The sequence below is a fragment of the Capra hircus genome, chromosome 9, assembly GCF_001704415.2.
Source record: "Capra hircus breed San Clemente chromosome 9, ASM170441v1, whole genome shotgun sequence".
NCBI lineage: Eukaryota > Metazoa > Chordata > Mammalia > Artiodactyla > Bovidae > Capra > Capra hircus.
In genome coordinates, this window is record NC_030816.1 from 89968546 (window position 1) to 89989971 (window position 21426).

Here is a 21426-nt window from a genome sequence, read left to right on the forward strand (position 1 = left end):
GCGCTGCAGCCCCTGAACTGGGAGCAGCTCTGCCTGATGCGAGCGAGGACGTCACACAGCAGGACACGCTCTGCGAAGCGGGCTTCACAGCCGCTTCTCCAGGGTGCTCAGCGAGGGGCGCAGGCTGTGGACACTGTGAGGACTGGGGCAGGGCTGGCCTCTCAGCCCCTGGGTCCTCTCACAGGACCCCCACCTTCTCAGGCCACATGGATGAGAATTAGACCATTGAAGAGAATGTGAGCTGTACTGTGGCCACTCGGACCTGTCCGACCCTTCGTGACCCCATGGACTGTAGCCTGCCAGGCTCCTCTGTCCACGGGATTCTCCAGGCAAGAGTACGCTCTCCTCCAGGGGGGATCTTCCCAACCCAGGGATCGAACCCAGGTCTCCTGCATTGCGGGTGGATTCTTTACCATCTGAGCCACCAGGCAAGTCCATGAATACTGGAGTGGGTAGCCTGTCCCTTTTCCAGGGGATCTTCCCGACTCAGGGATCAAACCCGGGTCTGCTGCACAGCAGGCAGACTCTTTACCAGCTGAGCCCCCAGGGAAGTGCCTGTCCCGTGTACAACCTTTAACCAAAAACCCGTAACTGGTAGGTTTGGCTTCTTCCTCCAAATATCAACACAGTTTTAGAAAAAGCTTAGGAAGACCCCTTCAAGTGGATTCCATGAGGCCCACATGGGAATTCTATCCAGACTCAGTGGAGGCCTGGGTATCGACGTCTGTGCCTGGCCCTTGGAAACAGCGGTGTTTCAGAGGCTGTGCAGAAAGCAGTCTCTCTGTTCCGCCCTCACCTCTGGAAACCACCCAGTCTGAACAGGTGAACTTTATTCTAAAATGTTAATCTCCAAAGAGCGCCTCTTGAGACTGTTTGTTCATGGCTATCTACTGTCTAGTATAAAATCTACTATTTCAGCTTGCTTTCTCGTTGTCTGCCTTCAAAAGTTTCCGCCAATCTGTGCATTTAGCCCAGGAGGGGCTGACGGAGCCCAGACCCTCTGAGGCTTCCCGGGGGTGGGGGACGCCCCTTCCCCCCAGGCCTTCTCTCTGCCTCCCAGCCACAGAAGCAGCCTGGAAAAATTCAGGGCAAAGTGCTCTACGAACTGAAGATGCTCTCAGCAAGCAGATTCCCTGAAAATCCCACCTTCTGGAAAAGCTGAGGGAAATTTCCTTTGAAAAATAAACACCACATTCAAGGGTTTCATTTCAAAAGCACTTTTATGCTCAACACACGAGTGTTGGAAAGACTGTGGCGTGGACTCACATGAAGCGCATTCTCCTCCCAGGGTGAGAGGGCGTCCTCACGGCGGGAAGGACGAGGGTTTGCTGACCACCAGCTACGTCCCTGGCAGGGGAGGCTACGGGGACAGACTTGACTTGCAAAGACAACGGTATTTCGGGTGTTTATTCACCTGGAGCATTTGACAAGGACTCATACCCAACCCCGCTTCTCGAGCCCAGTGCTGCAGCCGTCGGGGACACCGCCCGCCCCCGACGCGCACAGGACCGAGGGCACCCATCCCAGGCTCGGGGAACAGGGCCCGGGAGGCAGGACGTCAGGCCTGCAACCCTGGAGTCCTGGAGACGTCCACGGGGCCCCATAGGCGACACGCCAGCGTCACAGCCTAACCCGGGGGCGGCACGCCCAGAGACACCCTGGCAGCTCCTCTGAGGGGACCCCTGTCAAGGGGCGGCTTCTGGGTGGGACCAAGCAGAGGTGTCAGATGGTGGCCCGAACACCAAGCCCCGAGCGAGGCTGGGCTTGTCCTTGGCTGAGGCCCCTCTGCTGGCGGGCCCGCCCCTCACACCATGGTCATGACTTTCAGGGCGGCCGGCTGGAACCTGCGGATCTTCCTCTTGAGGGCCTTGGAGGCCTTGACGCGGCACAGCCTGGGCACCGGGGGCAGGGCCAGCCTGGAGCTGGCGCGGGCCCGCTGGCCCGGCCGCCCGCCGCCCCCAGAGTCGCTGCCGCTGGACTCGGCGTCCCCGAAGCGGCTGGCGGTGTGGTCGCTGGCCTCGTCCCCGCTGCTTTCGGCCGCGGTGGAGAGGAGCAGCGAGGCGCAGTCAGCCGAGCGTTCCGAGCCATCTGATGCGCTGCGGGCGCGGGCAACTTGCCGGGCCGGCGGGGGCCTGGGCCTGGCGAACACAGGCCGTGGGACGCCCCCTCTCCGGGCTGCAGGTCTGTGGGGCCCCAGGCTGGGGTCCGGGCGCGCCCGGGCTGAGATCTCCACCGAGGACTGCCACCGGCGCTGCCTCTTCCGTGCCGCCCCCCCGGGCGCCCCTAGCGGCGCGGCTTCCCAGGGGAACAAGGCCTGGGCTGACGCCCGGTGGCCCTCCCGCCGCGCCACCAGCAGGGGCACGAAGAAGGACACGGGGTACAGGCTGGACTCAGAGCAGGACCGGCCGGGCGCCTCTGTGGCCAGTGTGGGCCTCTGGGGAGCGCCTCCCAACTCTGGGGGTGGCCGGGGGACCCCAAGGGCGCCCCAATGCAGCTGTGGCCTCTCAGGCCCCGGCGTCTTGTCACTGGGCCCCCTCCTGACCATCACAGGCTTGGTCTTGGGGGGCCCCGTGGGGTAAGCTCCACTGGGGACCAGGCGGGGGTGGGCACAGTGTCCGTCCACGCGCCCACTTGGCCACCTGCCTCCGCCCGGCCAGCCAGTGAGCGCCAACGGCCGAGTGGGGCAGCGGGGAGCTGGGGCCCGGCCACAGGCCAGCTGGGGGGCGTCTGGACGGGCCTCCCCGTGTGTATGGCCGTGACATGGGCCACGTCCCCCCTCGGGATGGCTGCTGGGGCGTGGGGCACCCACAGAGGGCGTGGGTGCTGGCTGGGCGAGGCCGTCCCCACCGGCGGCCCCGCTCACCACTGCCCTGGGGGTGCAGGCCGGCTTCTCCAGGCCACCTTCACCGTCCACCTTCCGGGCACCGAGCTGTGGCGGGGCTGGGGACGCCTCCCCTCTGGGGGGCCCCCGTGCACTCCCACGGGCCCGCAGCTGCAGCAGCCGCTCAATGTAGGCCGCAGGTGGGCCAGCCTCAAAGGCCAGCCCAGAACGCACGGGGCTGGGGCCTGCGGGGCTGGCGGGGGGCGGGCGGGGGGCGCGCAGCCCTCGCTCTGCGGCGTCTCCCTGGCCAGAGCGAACAGCGGGCTCTGCAGGGCCACGGCGTGCAGCGGGCTGGGGTAGGGATACACCTCCCGGCCACCCCGGGACACCAGGTCGCACTGGTACTTGGGGTCCACCCCGTGGCAGAGGAAGGGAGCGGCCATGGGGTGTGCCCCGGCTTTCTGCAGCCCCACGTCGGCCGGCAGGATCCTTTCAAGGTCACCTGGGAAGGAGGAAAAGAGGGAGGTGTCAACGAGGGAAGATGCAGGCGCCGCCCTGGGACAGGAAGCGTCCCCCGCCCAGCTGAGGCAGGACGACCCCAGCCCCGCACACGCAGCGTCTGGACATGTGGGCAGCCGCCGCGCGTCCACCACCTGGGCCACTCCAGCCACAGCCGGGGCGGGGCGAGGCCGAGACCCTGATGCCCAGTTTCTGCCCTCGCGCGGCAAAGGTGCCGAGGACGCAGAGAGAAGGGGGGTCGGAGACAAGGCCACGGGGCAGACCGTCCCTGAGACGTCTGCAGACGCGCCCACCATCTGCTGGCTCAGGTCCAGCACCGGGAGTGAGGTGCTGCTCTTTGGGACCGCCTGAGGGACGGGGAGTGTGGGGACCATCTGTGGGCCGGGGCGGGGGAGCCACGGGGGAGCTGAGCTCTCTCCACGCCCGTCCGTGCCCAGCTCTGCTCCATCCTGGTCCCAGGTGGGCCACGGACGGCTATGGAAGGATGCTCGTTTTAAATAAGAAGACGTGCTTCTCATCACCACAGCCCTGCTACGATGAACAGAAGCGGGCCTTTGGGTCCTCCGTCCATCCAAAAGCCCATGGAAACCCTGGAGCAGCCCCTGTTGGGGTGGACCCCCCGCCCACCACAAGCAGAGGGCTCCCTGTTCTGTGCTTGGCAGGTCAGGGCTGGCCCCACCGGGATGTGAGCTTGGGGCCGACCCCACCTCCTCGGGGGGCGGGGCTCGAGGGCCCGGCGGGCCCCCCACTGCCCGGCTCTCCTCACCTGTGGACACCGGCCGGGGCCGGGGTTCCTCCTGCAGTAGCTGGCCTGGCCCCTCCTCGCTGGCCGGGGGCCCCCACACGGGCAGGGGGACCCCACACACGGCGGTCTCGTCAGCTGACCGGGGCCGGCAGTCCCCTGAGCCAGGCCTGGCCTTGGGGGCGGCGGGCAGCAAGGTGCCCAGGGAGCAGGACACGTGATCGCTGCACACAGATGTGCAGGAGGTGGACAGGGAGCAGGAGCCGCCGTCGCTCAGCTCGTAGAAGCCTGGCGGGGGGTACAGGTGCTCAGTGCGGCCCAGGGAGCCCCGTGCGAGGGGCCCGTGGGGCTTGGCAGGGGGGTGCCTGGGGCGGGGATGCCCAGGACCCCCGCTGCCTCCTCCCCCTCCCGGGGGGTCAGCAGGCCCTCTGCCCTCACCCACACCCCCGCTCACCACCTGCTCACCCCTCTCTGGGGCGACCGGCTCACTCCCCCACTGGCGTCTGGCGTCTGGCCCCGGGAGTGGGACCCTCCTTTCCCCTCCCTCCTTGAGCCCCTCAAACTCCATTTGAGGCATCAACCAGCAAAGGGGCTGCGTTCAGGGACGCCCCTGCCCGGCCCTGCTACAGGCGTGACAGGATCTTGCAAACAGACAGACAGACGCGGCAGAGAGCACTGTCCTCGGGGAGACGCTAGTCTCCCGGGTTTGCTGTCTGAGCTGCTGTCTGAGCCTGGAACCTCGAGAGGAAGCCGGGTGCCCAGGACTGTGTCGGTCAGAACGATGCCAACCATCGCTGTGTGGCCCTGAACGAGCTCGACACAGGGAGCCGCGGGGAGGGCGCAGTTCTGCCCTTAGGCTGCATGAACCCACGGCCTCAAAACTCGTCCTGATGTCACACAAAAGCCTCCACACCGGCTCCACCCAGACACAGCCCAGAACGTGCCTCGGCCCAGAGAGAGGAGAGAAACTCACGCGGCTTCTTCCCCTCAAAGCAGCATTTTCCCAACCAAACAGTGTATACAGCACACTCCCTTTTTTCCCTGTGAGCGCTGAGTCGCTCAGTCCTGCCCGACTCTGTGCGACCCCAGGGACTGTGGCGCACCAGGCTCCTCGGTCCACGGGCTTCTCCAGGCCAGAATACTGGAGGGGGTTGCCGCGCCCTCCTCCAGGGGATCTTCCCGGCCCAGGGATCGAACCCTGCCTCTCTCGTGTCTCCTGCATGGGCAGGCAGGTTCCTTACCACCAGCACCCCTTGGGAAGCCCCCCTTTCTTCCCAATCGCACTTAAATACAAGCATTGAAAGTATTCGGATCCTTCCGTGACGCGCACTGTCGGGCGCGGCGGTGGCTCCTGACCCAGGGGCCCGAGCAGCGGTGGGCTCGCTGGCCGGTCGTACCCGAGCTGGGCCTGCTGTCGCTGTCCGCGGCTTCGCCAGGGCCCCTGCGCACGTCCAGCTGCAGTGCGCTGATCTGACGGTCCAGCTGGTCCAGGTGCGTCTGCAGGCCGACGTCCTGGCGTCTCAAGCGGTCCTAGGAAGGGGCAGAGGGGGGCACAGGGCCGTTCTGAGTACAGACCAGGAGGCTGGGGCACTCCGTGCAGCCACCTCACATGCGGCAACCTCCCCGATCCCCCGGCAAACCCCAGCCTGCAGCCCCGAGCTCCACCCCACACATGGCCTCCCGGCCCTCCTGCCGGCTCCTCTTCCCAGGTACAGACGCTGGAATCAGCGATGGTCACTTAGGCATCTTCCTCTATAAGGAGACAGGGTAACGCAGCTTATGAGAGCGGGACTGGGATCCAAACCAGCCCGAGGTCCCCGCCTCCAGCAGGAGCCACCGAGGGTATTCAAGGTCCTTCCATCTCTGCAAGAGCCCGTTGCCCCGGGCTCGCGCCCCGTGGACCCTGCGTCTGGCGCCTGTGCCACCACGTCCCTTCACGGTGGCCCGTCTGTGGCACCGGGGGGACTGGGCTTTCAGCTCTGCGGGGGGACAGGAGCGTCCCCAGGAGAGAAAAAGGGCCCCGCCTTCTGCAGAGCTTTAGCCTACAGGGCGCAGATGTGTCTCCCAGGTGGCTCAGACGGTAAAAAATCGCCTGCAACGCAGGAGACCAGCGTTCAATCCCTGGGTCGGGAGGATCCCCTGGAGAAGGGAATGGCGACCACTCCAGTATTCTTGCCTGGAGAATCCCATGGACAGACAAGCCTGGCAGGCAACAGCCCCTGGGGCCACAAAGAGCTGGACACAACTGAGTTGTGGTGTCCCAAGAGTCAAAGAGCAGAGTGAACAAGCAGGCTCTTGGAACGGAGGCGGAGAACAAACCAGGCCCTTATCGTCCTTCCCTCCCCCGTGCCGTGACCTGTAACAAACCTCAGGTCCTCCAGAGCAGCATGACCTGTCTCCCCTCCCACCCCACAGGGAGAAGGCCTTTGCCTCCCCCCCTACACCCAGGGCACCTGCCTGATCCGATCAGCACACAACCTGCAAGGCCCCGTCCCAGCCTGGCCTTGTCCCGCGCCTGGCCCCGTCCCGCGCCTGGCACCCTGGGCATAAAGATGCACCAGGGACCCTGTTCAGGGTCAGCCCTCCCTTGAGCCGCCCCGCTGTTCTAACAGCGTCTCCCACACTAATAAACTCCATTCTCCTCTCATTCTGCCTCACGTCTGGAAATTCTTTTCCAGCCCGCACGTGGACCATGACATGAGTGACTCACACACACACGGCTTGCACAGGAGACCCTGAGGACAGTCCTGCAGGGCTCTGGGGAGCGGGACAGGCCTGCAGGAGGGGATGCCTGGCGCCGGGGCGGGCGCAGCCTGCGCTGCCCAGCCTCCTCGGGTCTCAGGGCCCACCTCCCGGCTCTGTCCCGCTCCAGGCCTCGGCTGCCCCGGCTGTAACATGTGTGACTGTGTTAACTACATGCGTGTACGTATCATGTAACACACATGTATGTGGTTAATGCTCACCATACACGCCCACACGCGTGCACACACGTGAGTCACATGTGCGTGAAACAGCACCCATGTTTCACAAACGCTGACGCCCCTCCTTTAGTGATAAGACTTCGCCCTGCTGTCGAGGCTCACTGCCTAAATCTCTTGTTTAGATTAGCAATGAAGTTCAAGGCCAATAATTAGTGAGTGTAATTATATAGGTCTTCCTGTTTAAGAAGGTGATTAATTGTATTTCTGTTTATTATATAGGAAATGAGTAATTACTTCAGCAATTTCAATAATACGAGAAGCCAGTCCCAGAGGGGGCAGGTGGCAGCAGCTTCTGATCCTCACGGGACAATGCCGTCGGCACACTGCTCTGGGTTAGGGGCCGAGAGCCCGGCGCCCGGTGGGTGGACCCACCCGGTCCAAATCCACTTTCCTCAGGACCCGATGCAGGGGTCTCAGAACAACCCCCATGTTTTGCAGCAAGACAGTCTCCAGCCTCGTGGAACAGTGTCTGTAAATGTAACGCTGTGAAAGGCAGTCCCGAGTTTATTCACGTCTTACACACTCAGCACCACCGAGACTGCCTGGCCACCTTCGTCCCTGAACGTTCTCACAGAGGGAAACCCTCCCCAGGTGGACGCCTGACCCGAGAGCTGGGGGCGGGCTCCAGGACAGGCTCCAGCCAAGGAGAATCACTTAGATTCAAACAAAGGGAGTTTTTACTGCAGGAGTTTAAACGCGTCAATGAGATCGCCTCCCTCCCCAGCCACGAGCCCCTTCCTTCTGAAAGAGGCCCCCTCTGGCTTTTTCCTCCCTCTCCAGCCCCATCCCCCTACCAAAACTGACCCTGGCCTGTTTGTGCCGGAATAAATGCTCTGCGATTACCATGTGCCTGGCCTGGCCTGTGGCTGGCGGTTCCTGTTTAATGTCGAAAGGCCCTAGTACCTTCCAGGGAATGACCGTGCCCCCAGGACCCCGCCGCAGGGCGATAGGGCGTCTCACCCCGACGCACACCGTCCTCCATGGGGAGCTGTGTCTCTGCTTTTCATCAGCTCCTCCGTGGGCTCTAAGGCTGTGCTAAGTCAGAGGTTCCTGGGGGAGCCGCATAGAGCATGGTCTGCTGCGGAGCCGGGCGCCCAGCATTCCTGCGCTCGCCTGCATTTCCGCAGAGGCAGGCCCGAGGCAGAAATGTCACCATGGAGTAAACACGACGGCCGTGCCGCACGGGCTCCCTCCAGAGCAGCGAGCCGCGCTGTCCCCGCGCCCCCGATGCACCGCAGGCCTTCTGGCTCACAGTCGGGAAGCACGTCCTGTCTGAGTCCCCCAAACCTCGTGAGGGGCGAGGGTCTGCTGTGAAGGAGAGACAGCAGGGTTCCCAGGGGCAGGAGCCCCCGGGGGCCTCCGTTTAGACCCCCAAGCTCCCTGCCACACCAATTAACTGAGACTAGGGCGCACCTGGGAGCCTGCACTTTGACAAGCTCCCCAGGGACCAACTTTCTGTGACCACGAACGCTTGAGAACTTCTCCCCAGGGCATGCCGTTACAACCAGACGTCTGGCTTAGCCCCGTCTTCGAACTGTTGACTTCACAGGCTGCAGAGGTGGATCCCATTTCCTCTAGTTTGGCCCGCCCGCTCCCATCTGCAACCCGGCTTTCTGGACCTCTCATAGCTCTGCGGCAGATTCGGAGGCGGATGTCCCCACATTCGGGGTACAGAGACGGCATCTAGGACACCGCCACCCTCTCCCCGAAACCCAGACACACACACAGGCAGCAGCCCGGGCACCAGCCCCGCGGCGCCGCGAGAGCCCCATCCGGCTGCGGGAGAGGCCCTCGGGAGGCCAGCGTCCCCGGTGAGCCTCGGGGACCACGGGCACCGGCGCCGCACAAGGGGGCCCTGCCCGGCCTGTGGATGCCCCTGTGCCTCCCCATGACCTTGAGCCAGTCCATGTCCCCTGAGAGGTCAGGGGGCAAGTGCTAGCGGCCCAAGGACAGCACCAGACGCCGCGGCTCCAACGGCAGTCAGGCCTCTAGCCCCTGCTAAAGGCCAGCGCCTGCCAGAGAGGAGGAGCTGCTGCTGCTCGGGCCGGGCAGCGTGACCAGCGGGAAACTCCCCACGGGGTCCCGGCAGGTGCCCAGGGCCTGCCTTCTCGTGCCCCCGGGCCCCTCTCGTGCTGGCGGCTCCTGGCGGGACGTGGAGCTTGCAGGCTCTCCGGGGCGTCCAAGGCTTCTCATCAGGGCCTCTGGGAACCTGACCCTGACAGAGATGGGAAGGGCAGCCTCGTCTCAGGGAAGGACAACCCCGGAAGACGGACAGCTGACCGCAGCGCTGGCCACAGAGGCAGGGTCGGAGGTCACGGGGCTTTCATGAGCTCGGAAGTCTAGGACGCAGAGACTGAACCCTTCTTCCCCTTTGCTACCAGCAGTAATGGTAGCTCAGCTTGTTTATTTATCCAACAAAGACTCACTAAGCACCTACTTCGCGCCTCCTGCTGTGACTTCAGCTGCAGCAATTAACAAGGCGCAGCTCCCTGTGGTAAGTGTTGGCGTGGGGACTGTTCCTAAAGGCAGCGTAAATCCCCCAGGTGCTCAAGCTCATTTGCACTCGGGACATCTGCGGACACAGCTGCTGCGGGTCCCATAAAAGTTCTTCCTGTCCTCACACCTGACTGGCGGCCCTGCCCAGGCTAACCCCGCGTGGGTGGCAGGGGGCCCTGCCTGAGCCGCGAGCTACCTAAGTGTGAGATAGAGATGGGTGCGAAGGCCCTGTGATCGCCCCTTCACTGCAGAACGGGGATCACTCCCGATGCTTTCCCTGTAGGAGAGACGTGAGCCTGTTAATCGCTGGGCTGATGTCACACGCACTCAACTCTTCTCCTCTCCTGAGCACACAGTCTGTGCCAAGAATAAAGTTTCAAGACAAAGCGTGCGTGTTCCTTCTGGTCCCCACATTAAAAAAACAACAAAAAAACCGGTTTGATCTTCTCTCCCAAAAGGCTACTTGTAATTAGAGGCTGAGAACCCACAAGTCTGATCTGTGTATGACTTGAGCTCGGTTAATCATCAACTGTGCTGCTGCTCCCCACAGAACAATGCACAGCAGCACCCCGGAGCTCCTTCCCGTCACACGAGTGTCAGGCACCTCTGCAGGCTTTTGCGTGCCTCCTCCAGGGAGGCTGTGTCTGGGTGCGCGCACACACACACACACAGAACCTACACCTGCAGCTCTGACTGGATTACATATTGGGGGGGGGCGCGGTGAAAAGCCTATAAAGTCCCACTTGGGAACTGGCTCCTTCCCTCCATGGAGGAGCCGGGGAATCCCAGGAGGAGAGGCTGCACCGTCAGGAGATAGTGTGGGAGACAGCAGGAGTCCTGGGAAGCATCGCAAGACCCTGGGCTTCCGGATGCTCTAACCCAGAAGCAGCTCACAAATCACTGGCACGACACGACTGCGCTAAGCTGACAGCAACGTGGCAGCTTCATCCAGCCTGCTTTGTACAGACGGCAACTTTAAACAGGGCCGATTTAATTTCTCAGTCAAAAGACTTTCCACTTGGCGTAATAGAGTCAGTTCTCAAATAGGCGTCTTTCTGTGGACTGTAGCCCACTCACTCATGTCTGACTACTCCTGACCCCATGGACTGTAGCCCGCCAGGCTCCTCTGTCCATGGAATTCTCCAGGCAAGATTACTGGAGTGGGTAGCCATTCCCTTCTCCAGGGGACCTTTCTGAACCAGGGATCGATCCTGTCTCCTGCCTTGCAGGCAGATTCTTTACCGCCTGAGCCACCAGGGAAGCCTTCTAATTTTTCATTAAAAAAGTACTGCAACCCTGCAAAAACTCTCTTCAGCTGACGCCAATACATGAAGTGAAATCACACAGAAGATCAATAGCGGGGCAGTGAGCTGAGTGTCCCCAATGGCACAAAAGGAACCCGCGTGTGGAGGAGTCCGCTGCTGGCCCAGGAGGCTTGGTCCCACCGCCTCTCCGTCCAGAGGACACACCTCTTTTCGTAGGTCAGGTTACATTTTAAAGTTGGAGAGGCCTCATCAGATCCACACTTCCCCCAACGTCTAGTTACAGTGACAGCACCCCAGAGCTCAGCCTGGGCGCAGGCCAGCTGAGGGGCGCGTGGCACTCTGTCCCCCGACCCACTCCGCAGGGAGACACTGGCGCCCGGAATAGGCATTCCAAGGAGCACCCCCCCGCCCCCCCCCGCGCAGGGCAAACCGATTTGATGCGTTGTCAGCGCAAGAGGGAAACTCCAACACACAGGAACTCGTCCTCAAAGTCTGTATGCCCCGGGCGACACGCAGAGCCGGGCGCAGCCCCAGGGCGCAGGCGGGCCGCTCAGCTCTCAGCACCCGCATCTGTGGAGCCTCTGCGTCCGTCTGCGTTGGGACCGAGCTGCGTCCTCCAAGGCCGCCGAGGGTGCCCTTCGATCGGCCGCCTCCCGCCCCGCGCGCGCCCCGCGCGCCCCCCGCGCCCCGCGCGCTCCTTACCAGCTGCTCCTGCAGCGCCGCCAGCGCCGCCTCCAGCCGCAGCTCATGGGCGCGGGGGCCGCGGGGGGCGGCGGGCCCGGGCGGGGGCGGCCCGGCCAGCGCGCCCCACACGCGCGCCTGCTGCCTGGCGCGCAGCCCCCGCAGCTCGTGCAGCCCCGCGAGCGCCGCGCGCAGCCTGGCGCCCACCCGGCGGCGGTCCCAGCCCGCGGGCCCCGGCGGTCCGCCCGGCGCCCACATCCCGCGCTCGGCCCCGCGAGCCGCCCCGGCCTCGCTCCCGGCCTCCGGAGCGCCCGGCCGTGCGCGCCGCCTCCGCGCCGCCGCCGCTCCCCGCCCCCGGCCCGCGGGCCGCCGAGGCGGGCTGGGACCTATCGGTGGCCGCGGAGGCGGCGTCTGCACCCGCCCCAGGGTCACAGCGGCCGCCCCCGGGCCCGCCCCGTCGGCGGGGGCCCGCGCCCTGGGCACCTGGGCCGCGCGCTCCCGGGCGCTCCGGAGGACGCGCGGGGACCCCGGAGGGAGTCTCAGGGAAGAGCCGCCGCGCGGGCGGTGGGCAAGTGTGAAAATAGACTGAAGGCGGTGGGACGTTTTGTTCAGATTAAAAGCAAGTTTTTATAAAACAAATTGCTGCATAGTTTCGCATTGTAGGATTGTTACCATTATAAATTTATTAGAACTTTGAAAAAAAAACTCCCCTTTTCCTAGAAGCCTCAGCTTGTCTTTTTTTTTTAATTTTATAATGAAAGCTTTATTAAGATATAATTCCCCTTGTTAGAATGTTCAGTTCAATGGCCCCTTAGTATGCTCACCAAGAACTATTACCCCAATCACCTTCAGGTAACGTTTTTACCTCCCTTCCCCAAAGAAGCCCTGCCTAGCTAGCGGTCCAGTCCTCCCGAGGCACCCCCAACTTGCAGCTGCCTCTTTGGGACGTTTTATAGAAATAGAATCAAACAAGAGATGGTCTTTTAGGACTGACTTCTGTTACTGATCATGCTTTCAGGGTTCATCCACATTGTAGCAAGTATTACTTCATTCCTTTTCATTGGTAAATAATGTTCCACCGAATGGCAGGACCCACTTTTATTTATCTGTTTAGTCCTTAACAGGCTGTTTCCCACTTTGTGGTAGCTATTATGATTAGTGCTGCTATGGAATTCATGTACAAGTTTTTCTTTTGTGTGTGTGTGTGTGTGTGTGTGTGTGTGTGTGTGTGTAGATATGTTTTCATTTCTCTTGAGTGTTTGTCTAAGAGTGGGGTTCCTGGGTCCTTGGTAACTCCTGTGTCCAGTCTTCTGAGGAACTGCACCCGCCCCAGGTCCCATCAGCACTGTCTGAGGGTTCCAAGTGCTCCACACCCTCACCAACATTAATTTTCTCAGAGTTAGCTGTTCCAGGATGAATGAAGTGGTCTCTCTTTGTGACTCTGATTTCCATTTTCCTCAAGGCAAGTGATGCTAGCATCTTTTCACGTGCTTATTGGCTGTTTGTCTTTAGCAAAATGTCTGTTCAGATCCTTTGGCCATTTTTTAAAACCTGGGTTGTCTTCTTTTTGAAATGTAAATATTCTTTGTGTGTTCTAGAAACACTTCCACGTGAAATGATTTGCAAGCATTTCATTCACTCTGTGGAGTGTTCTCTCACTCCCTTGATAGTGTACTTTGCAGCAAAAAGTTTTTAATTCCGACCAAGACCAAATTACCTCTTTGTTGTTGCCTGTTCTTTCAGCGTCCTGTCTAAGAAACCACTGTTTAATCCAAGGTCAAAGATTATATCTGTGCTTTTCCCCTAAGATTTAAAAATAGCTTTGGTGCTTATGTTGAAGTCTTTGGTCCGGTTTTAGTTCATTTTTGTGCATGTAATGAGGCAGGAGTCCAGCTTCATTTTTAAACATGTGAATATTCAGTGTTCCCAGCACCATTTGTTAGAAAGACCTTTTTTTCCCCCATTAAATTGCCCTGGGACATTTGTTGAAAATCAGTTGATTCGGAAAAATCGATTTCTGGATTCTCAATTCTATCTCACTAGAGTGTCTGTCTATCCTTAAGCCAATTCTGCATGTTTTGATTACTATTGCTTTGTAGAAAGTTTTCCAGTTAGGAAGTGTGAGTCATCCACTTCTGTTCTTTCTCAAGACTGTCCTGGCTATTCAGGGTTTGTTGCACTCCCACCTGAGTTTTAAGCATAGCTTGTCAATTTCTGCAAAGCAGGCGGCTGGGATTTTGAGGGCGACTGCTTGGAATCTGTCAACTGATTGAAGAAGCATTGCTGCCTTAAGGGTGAGTCTTGTGAACCATAAACGTGGTGGTTTTCCCTGATTTAGGCCTTTAATGAACAGTGTTCTGTAGTTTTCAGTGTTCAAATCTTGCACTTCTTTTGTTAAATTTATTTCTACAAATTTTATTCCTTTTTAAATTATTATAAATGGAAACGTCTTCTAACTTCATTTTCAGAATGTTCATTGCTAGTGTATAGAAATAAGCAATTAATTTTTGTATACTGATCCAAGCAAGATTTCTGAATTTTTTTTATTAGTTTAATGAATTTTTAGTGGATTTCTTGGCATTTTAAAAAATTTACAAAATTGTGTCATCTGGACACATTTCTTGCTGTCTTAGTTAGTTGGTTTTAATTTGCTTTTCTTGCCTTATCACTCCGCCTGGAACTTCTTGTGCAGGTTGAATGGAGGTGGTGAGAACAGGCGTCCTTGTCTTGATCCTGCTCTTGGAGGGGGAGGGACATTCAGTCTTGAACTCTTGAGTACAGTGTTAGCTGTAGGTTTTCCTTAGGTGCCTGTTATCTGAGTGAAGAAGTTCTCATTGACTCCACGTTTCTTGAGTGTTTGTATCGTTGAGTTTTTCAGGTTAGGCTTCTTTTGTTTTTTCCCTTGGTTATCTATATTTATCTAATATTGAGAAAAAAACGTTAGGCTGAGACTAAAGAGACCTCAATTCCAAGCTCTTTTGCCTTCAATTTTCTAAACTATAAAATGAGTTTATTAACGATTCCTAATGCTGCTTTCTTTGTAATCAAAAAGAAAAAAAAAAGTATGATTCCTCTTTACATTTTATTCCAAGGAGAGATTTAGAGAGGAAGACTGGCCAGGAGCCTTTTTGGTTATCTGTTGTCGCCCCATCTGTGACTCACTCAATGGTGTCTTTTGAGGAACAGAAGTTCTTAATTTTTATGTAGTCTTACTTATCATTGATCCTGTTTGGGTCATTTTAAAGAAATTTTTGCTTGAAGAAAGTCAAAGACGTTATTTAGAGCTTGAAGATGTTATGTAAAGCCGCTTCTAGAAATGTCATTATTTTACCTTTTTTATTTAAATCTACAATCCACCTAAAATGGCCTTTTGTTTATTGTATGAGACGGGGAGGTCACAACTGGCTTTTCCTCGCAGGCGCGTCTCAGTGCAGTACTTACTGTCCCAGATGTCTTAGTGGCTGCTTCCTGCACAGACTTGTTATCCTAAATAACCAAATTTAGTCCTTAAAATCAGGAAAGTGTCATTGGTTTGTAATCATCATCTAATTTTCAGACCCAGTGCGGGTTTTATCCTACTTAATGTCCTTTGACTCAGAGCAGCCCCCTCCAGAGCAGCGCGCTTACCTGGCCTTCCGTGCTGGAGGCCTCTCAGCCTGGAGCAGGGCCCGCTTTGTCCTTGGCCATGACTCAGCACTTTGGAGATGCTGTGCTTCCAGAACCAGCCGTTTTGTAGGCTGCTCCTGGGGTTCGTCTCGCTGAGGCTGCTCCTGGGGTTCGTCTCGCTGAGGCTGCTCCTGGGGTTCGTCTCGCTGAGGCTGCTCCTGGGGTTCGTCTCGCTGAGGCTGCTCCTGGGGTTCGTCTCGCTGAGGCTGCTCCTGGGGTTCGTCTCGCTGAGGCTGCTCCTGGGGTTCGTCTCACTGAGGCTGCTCCTGGGGTTCGTCTCGCTGAGGTGCCTCCTGGGTTGGGCTGTCTTTCTGAGTGGGGAGCATCCTTGGGTCTTACCGACGGGGACGCTGCGCCCGCGCACAACCACCTCATATGTAGCTCTGGGTGTCATCTGTCTGTCCGTCCCTTCACCTGTCTACCATCGAGCCGTCATCCGTTTTTGTGAAAGTTGATTTGTCCGCTTTGGGCTGTGCTGGGGCTTCGTAGCCGCTCAGGCTTTCTCTGGTTGCAGTGAGCGGGAGCTGCCCCAGCTGCTGAGCGCGGTGGGTTTCTTGCCGCAGCGGCCTCTCTGCTGGTGCAGAGCGCGGGCCCTAGGGCACGCGGGCCTCAGCATTGCTGACGCATGACTTGGTGGTTGAGGCGCACGGGCTTCGCTGCTTTGGGGCGTGTGGGGTCTTCCCGGATCAGGGATTGAACCCAAGTCTCCTGCCTCGGCAGGTGGATTCTCCACCACTGAGCCCGTGGAAGCTCCTGTTAATCTGTTTACCGACCCATCGACCCATCGACCCATCTTTCTATCTGTAACCCATCAACTGTCCAGGATGGAAAAGGAGGGCAAGTGGGGGAGGAAAGAATCAAGAGCCCCGAAGAGCTGCGGGTTTTGTCCTCCACGTGGGGCAGGCAGAAAAGGGCTCTAAAGTCCCAGTGCTGGCCTGGGGCTGCGGGGGTCAGAGAGGCTCGGTGGTCCTCCCTGAGCTTTGGGCCTCAGTGCTTCTCCTCTGGAGGTGGGCACGCCTGGGGTGGCGTGAGGCAGTTGGAGTGCCCAGTTGCCCCAGCCAGCCTCCGCTGTTCTGGGACTTAGGGATGCGATGAGAGGACCCGAGGGCTCCTCACGCTCTGACTGTCCTGGGCGCCCTGGGGAGGCGCTCGCGTCCTTAGTGCTCTTGGGAGTGTCTCCCGCTTTCCTGGCCCGGGAAGGACGTGGGGCCCGAGGCCGCAGACTCTGGACTCCACCTCCCGCCCTGAGTTTCCTGGGGCTCAGGTGCCAGCCATCACCTCCTCCCTTACCCCCTGCCTTCCCCTGGGGTGACAGTGAGCGCAGAGGGCGCGCCTCTCCTTTGTGAGTGTTGGAGGGTCTGAAAGTATGTGTCTTATTCAATGATTATACATTTATGTAGCTCTTAAAGATTATCATGTAACTGAAACTAAACAGGGGTGAAGGAAATGTGTATAAGATGCCAAGAAAAAACAAACTGAACTAAAACTTGTGTCTAAAAAGTGCAGCTGCAGCCCAGCAGGCTCGCTGTGGAGCAGAAGGAAGTTAGGAGCCGTCAGTCTGCTGTGGTTCTGAGAGCCTCTCTCCCCTGGGAATTTGCTCTCTTGTGCTGCCGCTGCTGCTGCTGAGTCGCCTCAGTCGTGTCCGACTCTGCGACCCCAGAGACGGCAGCCCACCAGGCTCCCCCGTCCCTGGCATTCTCAGGCAAGGACACTGGAGTGGGCTGCCATTTCCTTCTCCAGTGCATGGAAGCGAAAAGTGAAAGTGAAATCGCTCGGTCGTGTCTGACCCTTAGGGACCCCATGGACTGCAGCCCACCAGGCTCCTCCGTCCATGGGAGTTTCCAGGCCAGAGTGCTGGAGTGGGTGCCGTCGCCTTCTCCGTGCAATAAGCCAGTGTTCACGTGCACACGCCCGGCCCTACATGCTGTGCAAGACTGAAGGGAGCAGGGGGCTGCGGGAAGGCCCTCCCCCGAAGGCCCGCCCCCACACGCCCTCCTCCTTCTGACCCCTCCTGGCCCCCGCCTTCCTCACCGGCCCCTCCAGCTGGGCCTCCTGTGGCCCCTCGGCTCCCCAGGGCCTTTGCACGCACCATGCCCGCCCCTGAAGTCTCGGCTCCCAGGTCCGTGTGGCCTCCTCTGCCCTCCTCGCGCCTTTTCCCGGTCAGGCTCCCGTCAGGCCGGCCTGGGCCTGGCCCCAGGGCTCACCGCCCACTTTGCCTTTCTGCAGCACGCTGTCCGCTCCCGTTCTTGAGTTTGCTTGTCTGCTGTGATCCTTCTTCCTTGTTTGTTTCCCCCACTAGACTGTAAGCCGGGTGAGAACAGAGACCTTCGTTTAAAAACTGAAGTTTTAGGTGATAGCCTGGTTCCAAGTAGCTGCCTAGTAACAGCTGCTGAATAAACTCTTGGTAATTTGTTCCTCATTGAGCTGAAAGGAAACTTCGGAGCTATATCCGGGGAATTCCCTGATGGTCCAGCGATTTTGACTCTGCACTTTCACTGCCAGGACCTGGGTTTGATTCCCTGGTCTGGGAACTGAGGTCCCACAAGCTGGAGTGGTTTGGCCAAAAAAAAAAAGAGAAAAAATTATACCATGGTTTTCTTAGGTCATCCCCCAGATGATACATTTTTACATTGTTGAGTTTTGTTACAAAAGTAATATGCAAGGTTCTAGAGATATGTAAAGAAAATTTAATATTTTCTGACGTCCAACTCAGTGGACATGAATTTGAGCAAACTCTGGGAGACCATGAAGGACAGGGAAGCCTGGCATGCTGCAGTCCACGGGGTCACAGAGAGTCAGATACGACTTAGCAACTGAACGACCGCAACTCAGTCCCTCTTGGATTAAGCCTTATTTATGTGTTCTAAGCGGAGAAGGCGATGGCACCCCACTCCAGTGTTCTTGCCTGGAGAATCCCAGGGACGGGGGAGCCTAGTAGGCTGCAGTCTATGGGGTCGCGAAGAGTCGGACACGACTGAAGTGACTTAGCAGCATGTATTCTAAGGCATGGCCGTTCACAAACCTGTCATCTGTCTATCTATCTGTGTATCCATCCATCTTCGTATGTGTCTGTCTGTCTTTCCATCTATGCATGAGTCTTTCCATCCACCCATCTTCCAATGAACATTCAGGGTCGATTTCCTTTGGGACTGACTGGTTTGATCTCTTTGCCGTCCAAGGGTCTCTCAAGAGTCTTCTCCAGTAATTAAATTTATAAGTTATTAAGACGTAGTGAGTCTTCTTGGCCAATAAAGGAAAAGCCACCAACACTGCTGTGTCTTCGGACCTCTCCAGCTACCACCACATTCATACAGTAGTCAGGGAAAATATTAGAAATGAAGCGAGCTGTGTAGGTATTCCTTGCCTAGGGCTCGATAAAGGCTATAGTGGCTCGCTTATTCTGCTTAAAGAGAAGGATGCGAGTAGAGTTGCAGCCGATACACACTGGCCTCTATGCTTGTTAAACTAACCATATGAGATCGATAATTATATTGTTGCCAAAGGCAGCTGGGGATTAAGCAGTTAGGTTCTGTGTCAGCATGTCCATCAGCAGATAGGGTTCCCTTTATCTGTAAGACCATCTCATAAAGAAGATTGGGACCTGTGACCTCCCACCAGCAGACTGCTTGGTCAGCTCCCCCATGCACCTGGGGCTCAGAGGGTGGAGGCTCCTCGCTGGCTCCAGGTCCGTGGTGCCTGGGCTGGACCACTGCGTGCAGTGTGCCTGAGCAGCCCTGGGGGTTGCCCCCGACAGGGTCAGGAGCAGATGCCAGATGTTGTGTAACCGATGTCTGATTGCAGCCATCCCAGCCACCTGCTTGGAAAGGTGAAAGCAGTCCAGCCTCAGGCCGCAGCGGGTCACGGGGAGGCTGGTGGAACATTCCCAGTGGGGCCAGCGCTCAGTCCTGGGACGAGAGGGGGCTGGGGAGCTCTGCCCGTGACCCGGGCTCACAGCTGGGGATGCAGCGTGTCTGCTGAGACCCGCTTCTGTCTTGGGGGAGGTTTCTTGATGATGTTTGGTTTGGGTTTGAAAAACCAGAAGGATGGCTGACGCGGTCTGAATTCAGATTTGTGCAAGTTTTCAGTATCTCTGGGTGTTCGTGAAGGGCCTTGAGCATTGTCTCTTGTTTGAGACACGTAAAAATCCCCGTAAATCCACCTGAAACGTGGATTTGAGTATTGAGCCGCGGTTCCTGCCGTTCCTGTGTCTGGATGGAGCAGCGAGCAGGCAGCCCGTGGCGTGAAGCTCCCGTAAGTGTCCCGAGAGAGGGCTGCCCAGGGTGTGGACGCGGGGAGGTGGCTCCGTGCTGGTGTGCACGGCCTGAGAACACTTGTGATCAGCAACCAACAGACGGCAGGGCTGAGATTCCATGCGGCTTTCGCCTGAAGCCACCGTAACCCTCGCAAGATGGCATCACTCATCCAGACCCGGGCGTCTTGGCTGATGTGGTGCGGCTCTTCTGCACAGTCTTGGTGAATTTCCACAGCGTGAAAGTCGCAGGTCAAGGAGCCAGATTATTGCACTGCGTTCTTCTTATTTCAAAACTGAAGTCACGTCTTAATTCCTCCTTTCCCCTTTCTTTAAATTCGCAAGATTTGAGAGCATTAGCTCAGCAATGTTTCACTCCTAGCTCCTTCCGTGATGATCGCCTGGGTGGGTGTCTGTTTCATCAGAGCTCTGAGATGACAGATGTGCCGTGAGAAAGCCTCCAAGTGCTGCTGACAGCGTGTTGGCACACGGGGGCGCGGGGCGGGGCGGGCGCATCGCAAGGAGAATCCATTTGTGTGTCTGCGTGTGCGTTGCTCTGCTAAAGACACGGAAGGATGCTGTGTCCTATGGTCAGTTAGCAACGCAGTCATTTTTGTTCCAAGATTAAATCTGTAACTCCGTAGCCTTCTGTAAGGTGGAATTGCGTTGGAGAAGATAAAGCTGCCTTGTAACTTCAGTTTTATTGAGCTTTATTTTTCCACTGTAAGTTCAGTTCAGTTCAGTTCAGTCGCTCAGTCGTGGCCGGCTCTTTGCGACCCCATGAGTCGCAGCACGCCAGGCCTCCCTGTCCATCACCAACTCCCGGAGTTCACTCAGACTCACGTCCATTGAGTCAGTGATGCCATCCAGCCATCTCACCCTCTGTCATCCCCTTCTCCTCCTGCCCCCAATCCCTCCCAGCATCAGAGTCTTTTCCGATGAGTCAACTCTTCGCATGAGGTGGCCAAAGGACTGGAGTTTCAGCTTCAGCATCATTCCTTCCAAAGAAATCCCAGGGCTGATCTCCTTCAGAATGGACTGGTTGGATCTCCTTGCAGTCCAAGGGACTCTCAAGAGTCTTCAACACCACAGTTCAAAAGCATCAATTCTTCGGCGCTCAGCTTTCTTCACAGTCCAATTCTCACATCCATACATGACCACAGGAAAAACCATAGCCTTGACTAGACGGACCTTCGTTGGCAAAGTAATGTCTCTGCTTTTCAATATGCTCTCTAGGTTACACTTTTTCCTCCTTTTTCTATGTTCATGCCTAATATCTCATTTTGTAACAATATAATAATGTATTTTACAACCCCTCTGTTCATGGACGTGATATAATCAATTATTTTTCTCTAGTCTAAGTCATCCTGAAGTAAAGTGCTTAATTCTGCCCCACCCTCTGAAAAAGTCTCGCCAATACAAGGTGTTATTGAAACTTTCCCCTAATTTTATATGATTCTTAGATTAACATCGAGATTGAACATTTTTTTAAATTTTTTTATATATCTGTAGGTCTTCTTTGGTATTTTCCTGTTCAAATATTTTGTCAAAACTTTAATTGGGATACTTATCATGGGTGTGTAAGAACCCTATAGTAAAGATATGGGCAGAGAAGTCAACAGTCATAAAGCAAATTTGGGAGCCCTCAGTGTGAGGGTCAGAGTGCGGTAACATTGCTCAGAGTGAAAACCCTAAGTGAATGAGGTGCTCCGTTACAGGCGTATCTGCTTTGAATGGGGATTTCCGCGTGTGGGAAGAGCCCGCTGAGATTCACAAAGGTGACGGCGTGTGTAGGCCGAGGCTGGTCCATGGAGTCCATGGATCGTCCACTCTCGAGTGCGAGTCAAACACTCCCCCCACTGATGCCCACGGCCGGCAGAGTCTGGAGAGGACCGCACACGCGCTCCTGGCCTTTTATTTGAGAGGAGCACAGCATCACTCACAACCAGGCTCTCCGTCATGACTGGAAAGCAAGGGAGCACTTTAATCTTCGAGAAACAGGAAAC

At 57.4% G+C, this 21426-nt stretch overlaps 1 protein-coding gene across 1 annotated transcript; it reads right to left on the reverse strand.

The window, feature by feature from the left end:
* DACT2 (dishevelled binding antagonist of beta catenin 2) lies at nucleotides 1207-11763 on the reverse strand. The gene is given in 5 exon segments (XM_018053483.1): nucleotides 1207-3096; nucleotides 3099-3323; nucleotides 4107-4370; nucleotides 5480-5612; nucleotides 11527-11763. Coding segments are annotated over 5 exon segments (2151 nt in total). The 3' UTR covers nucleotides 1207-1804.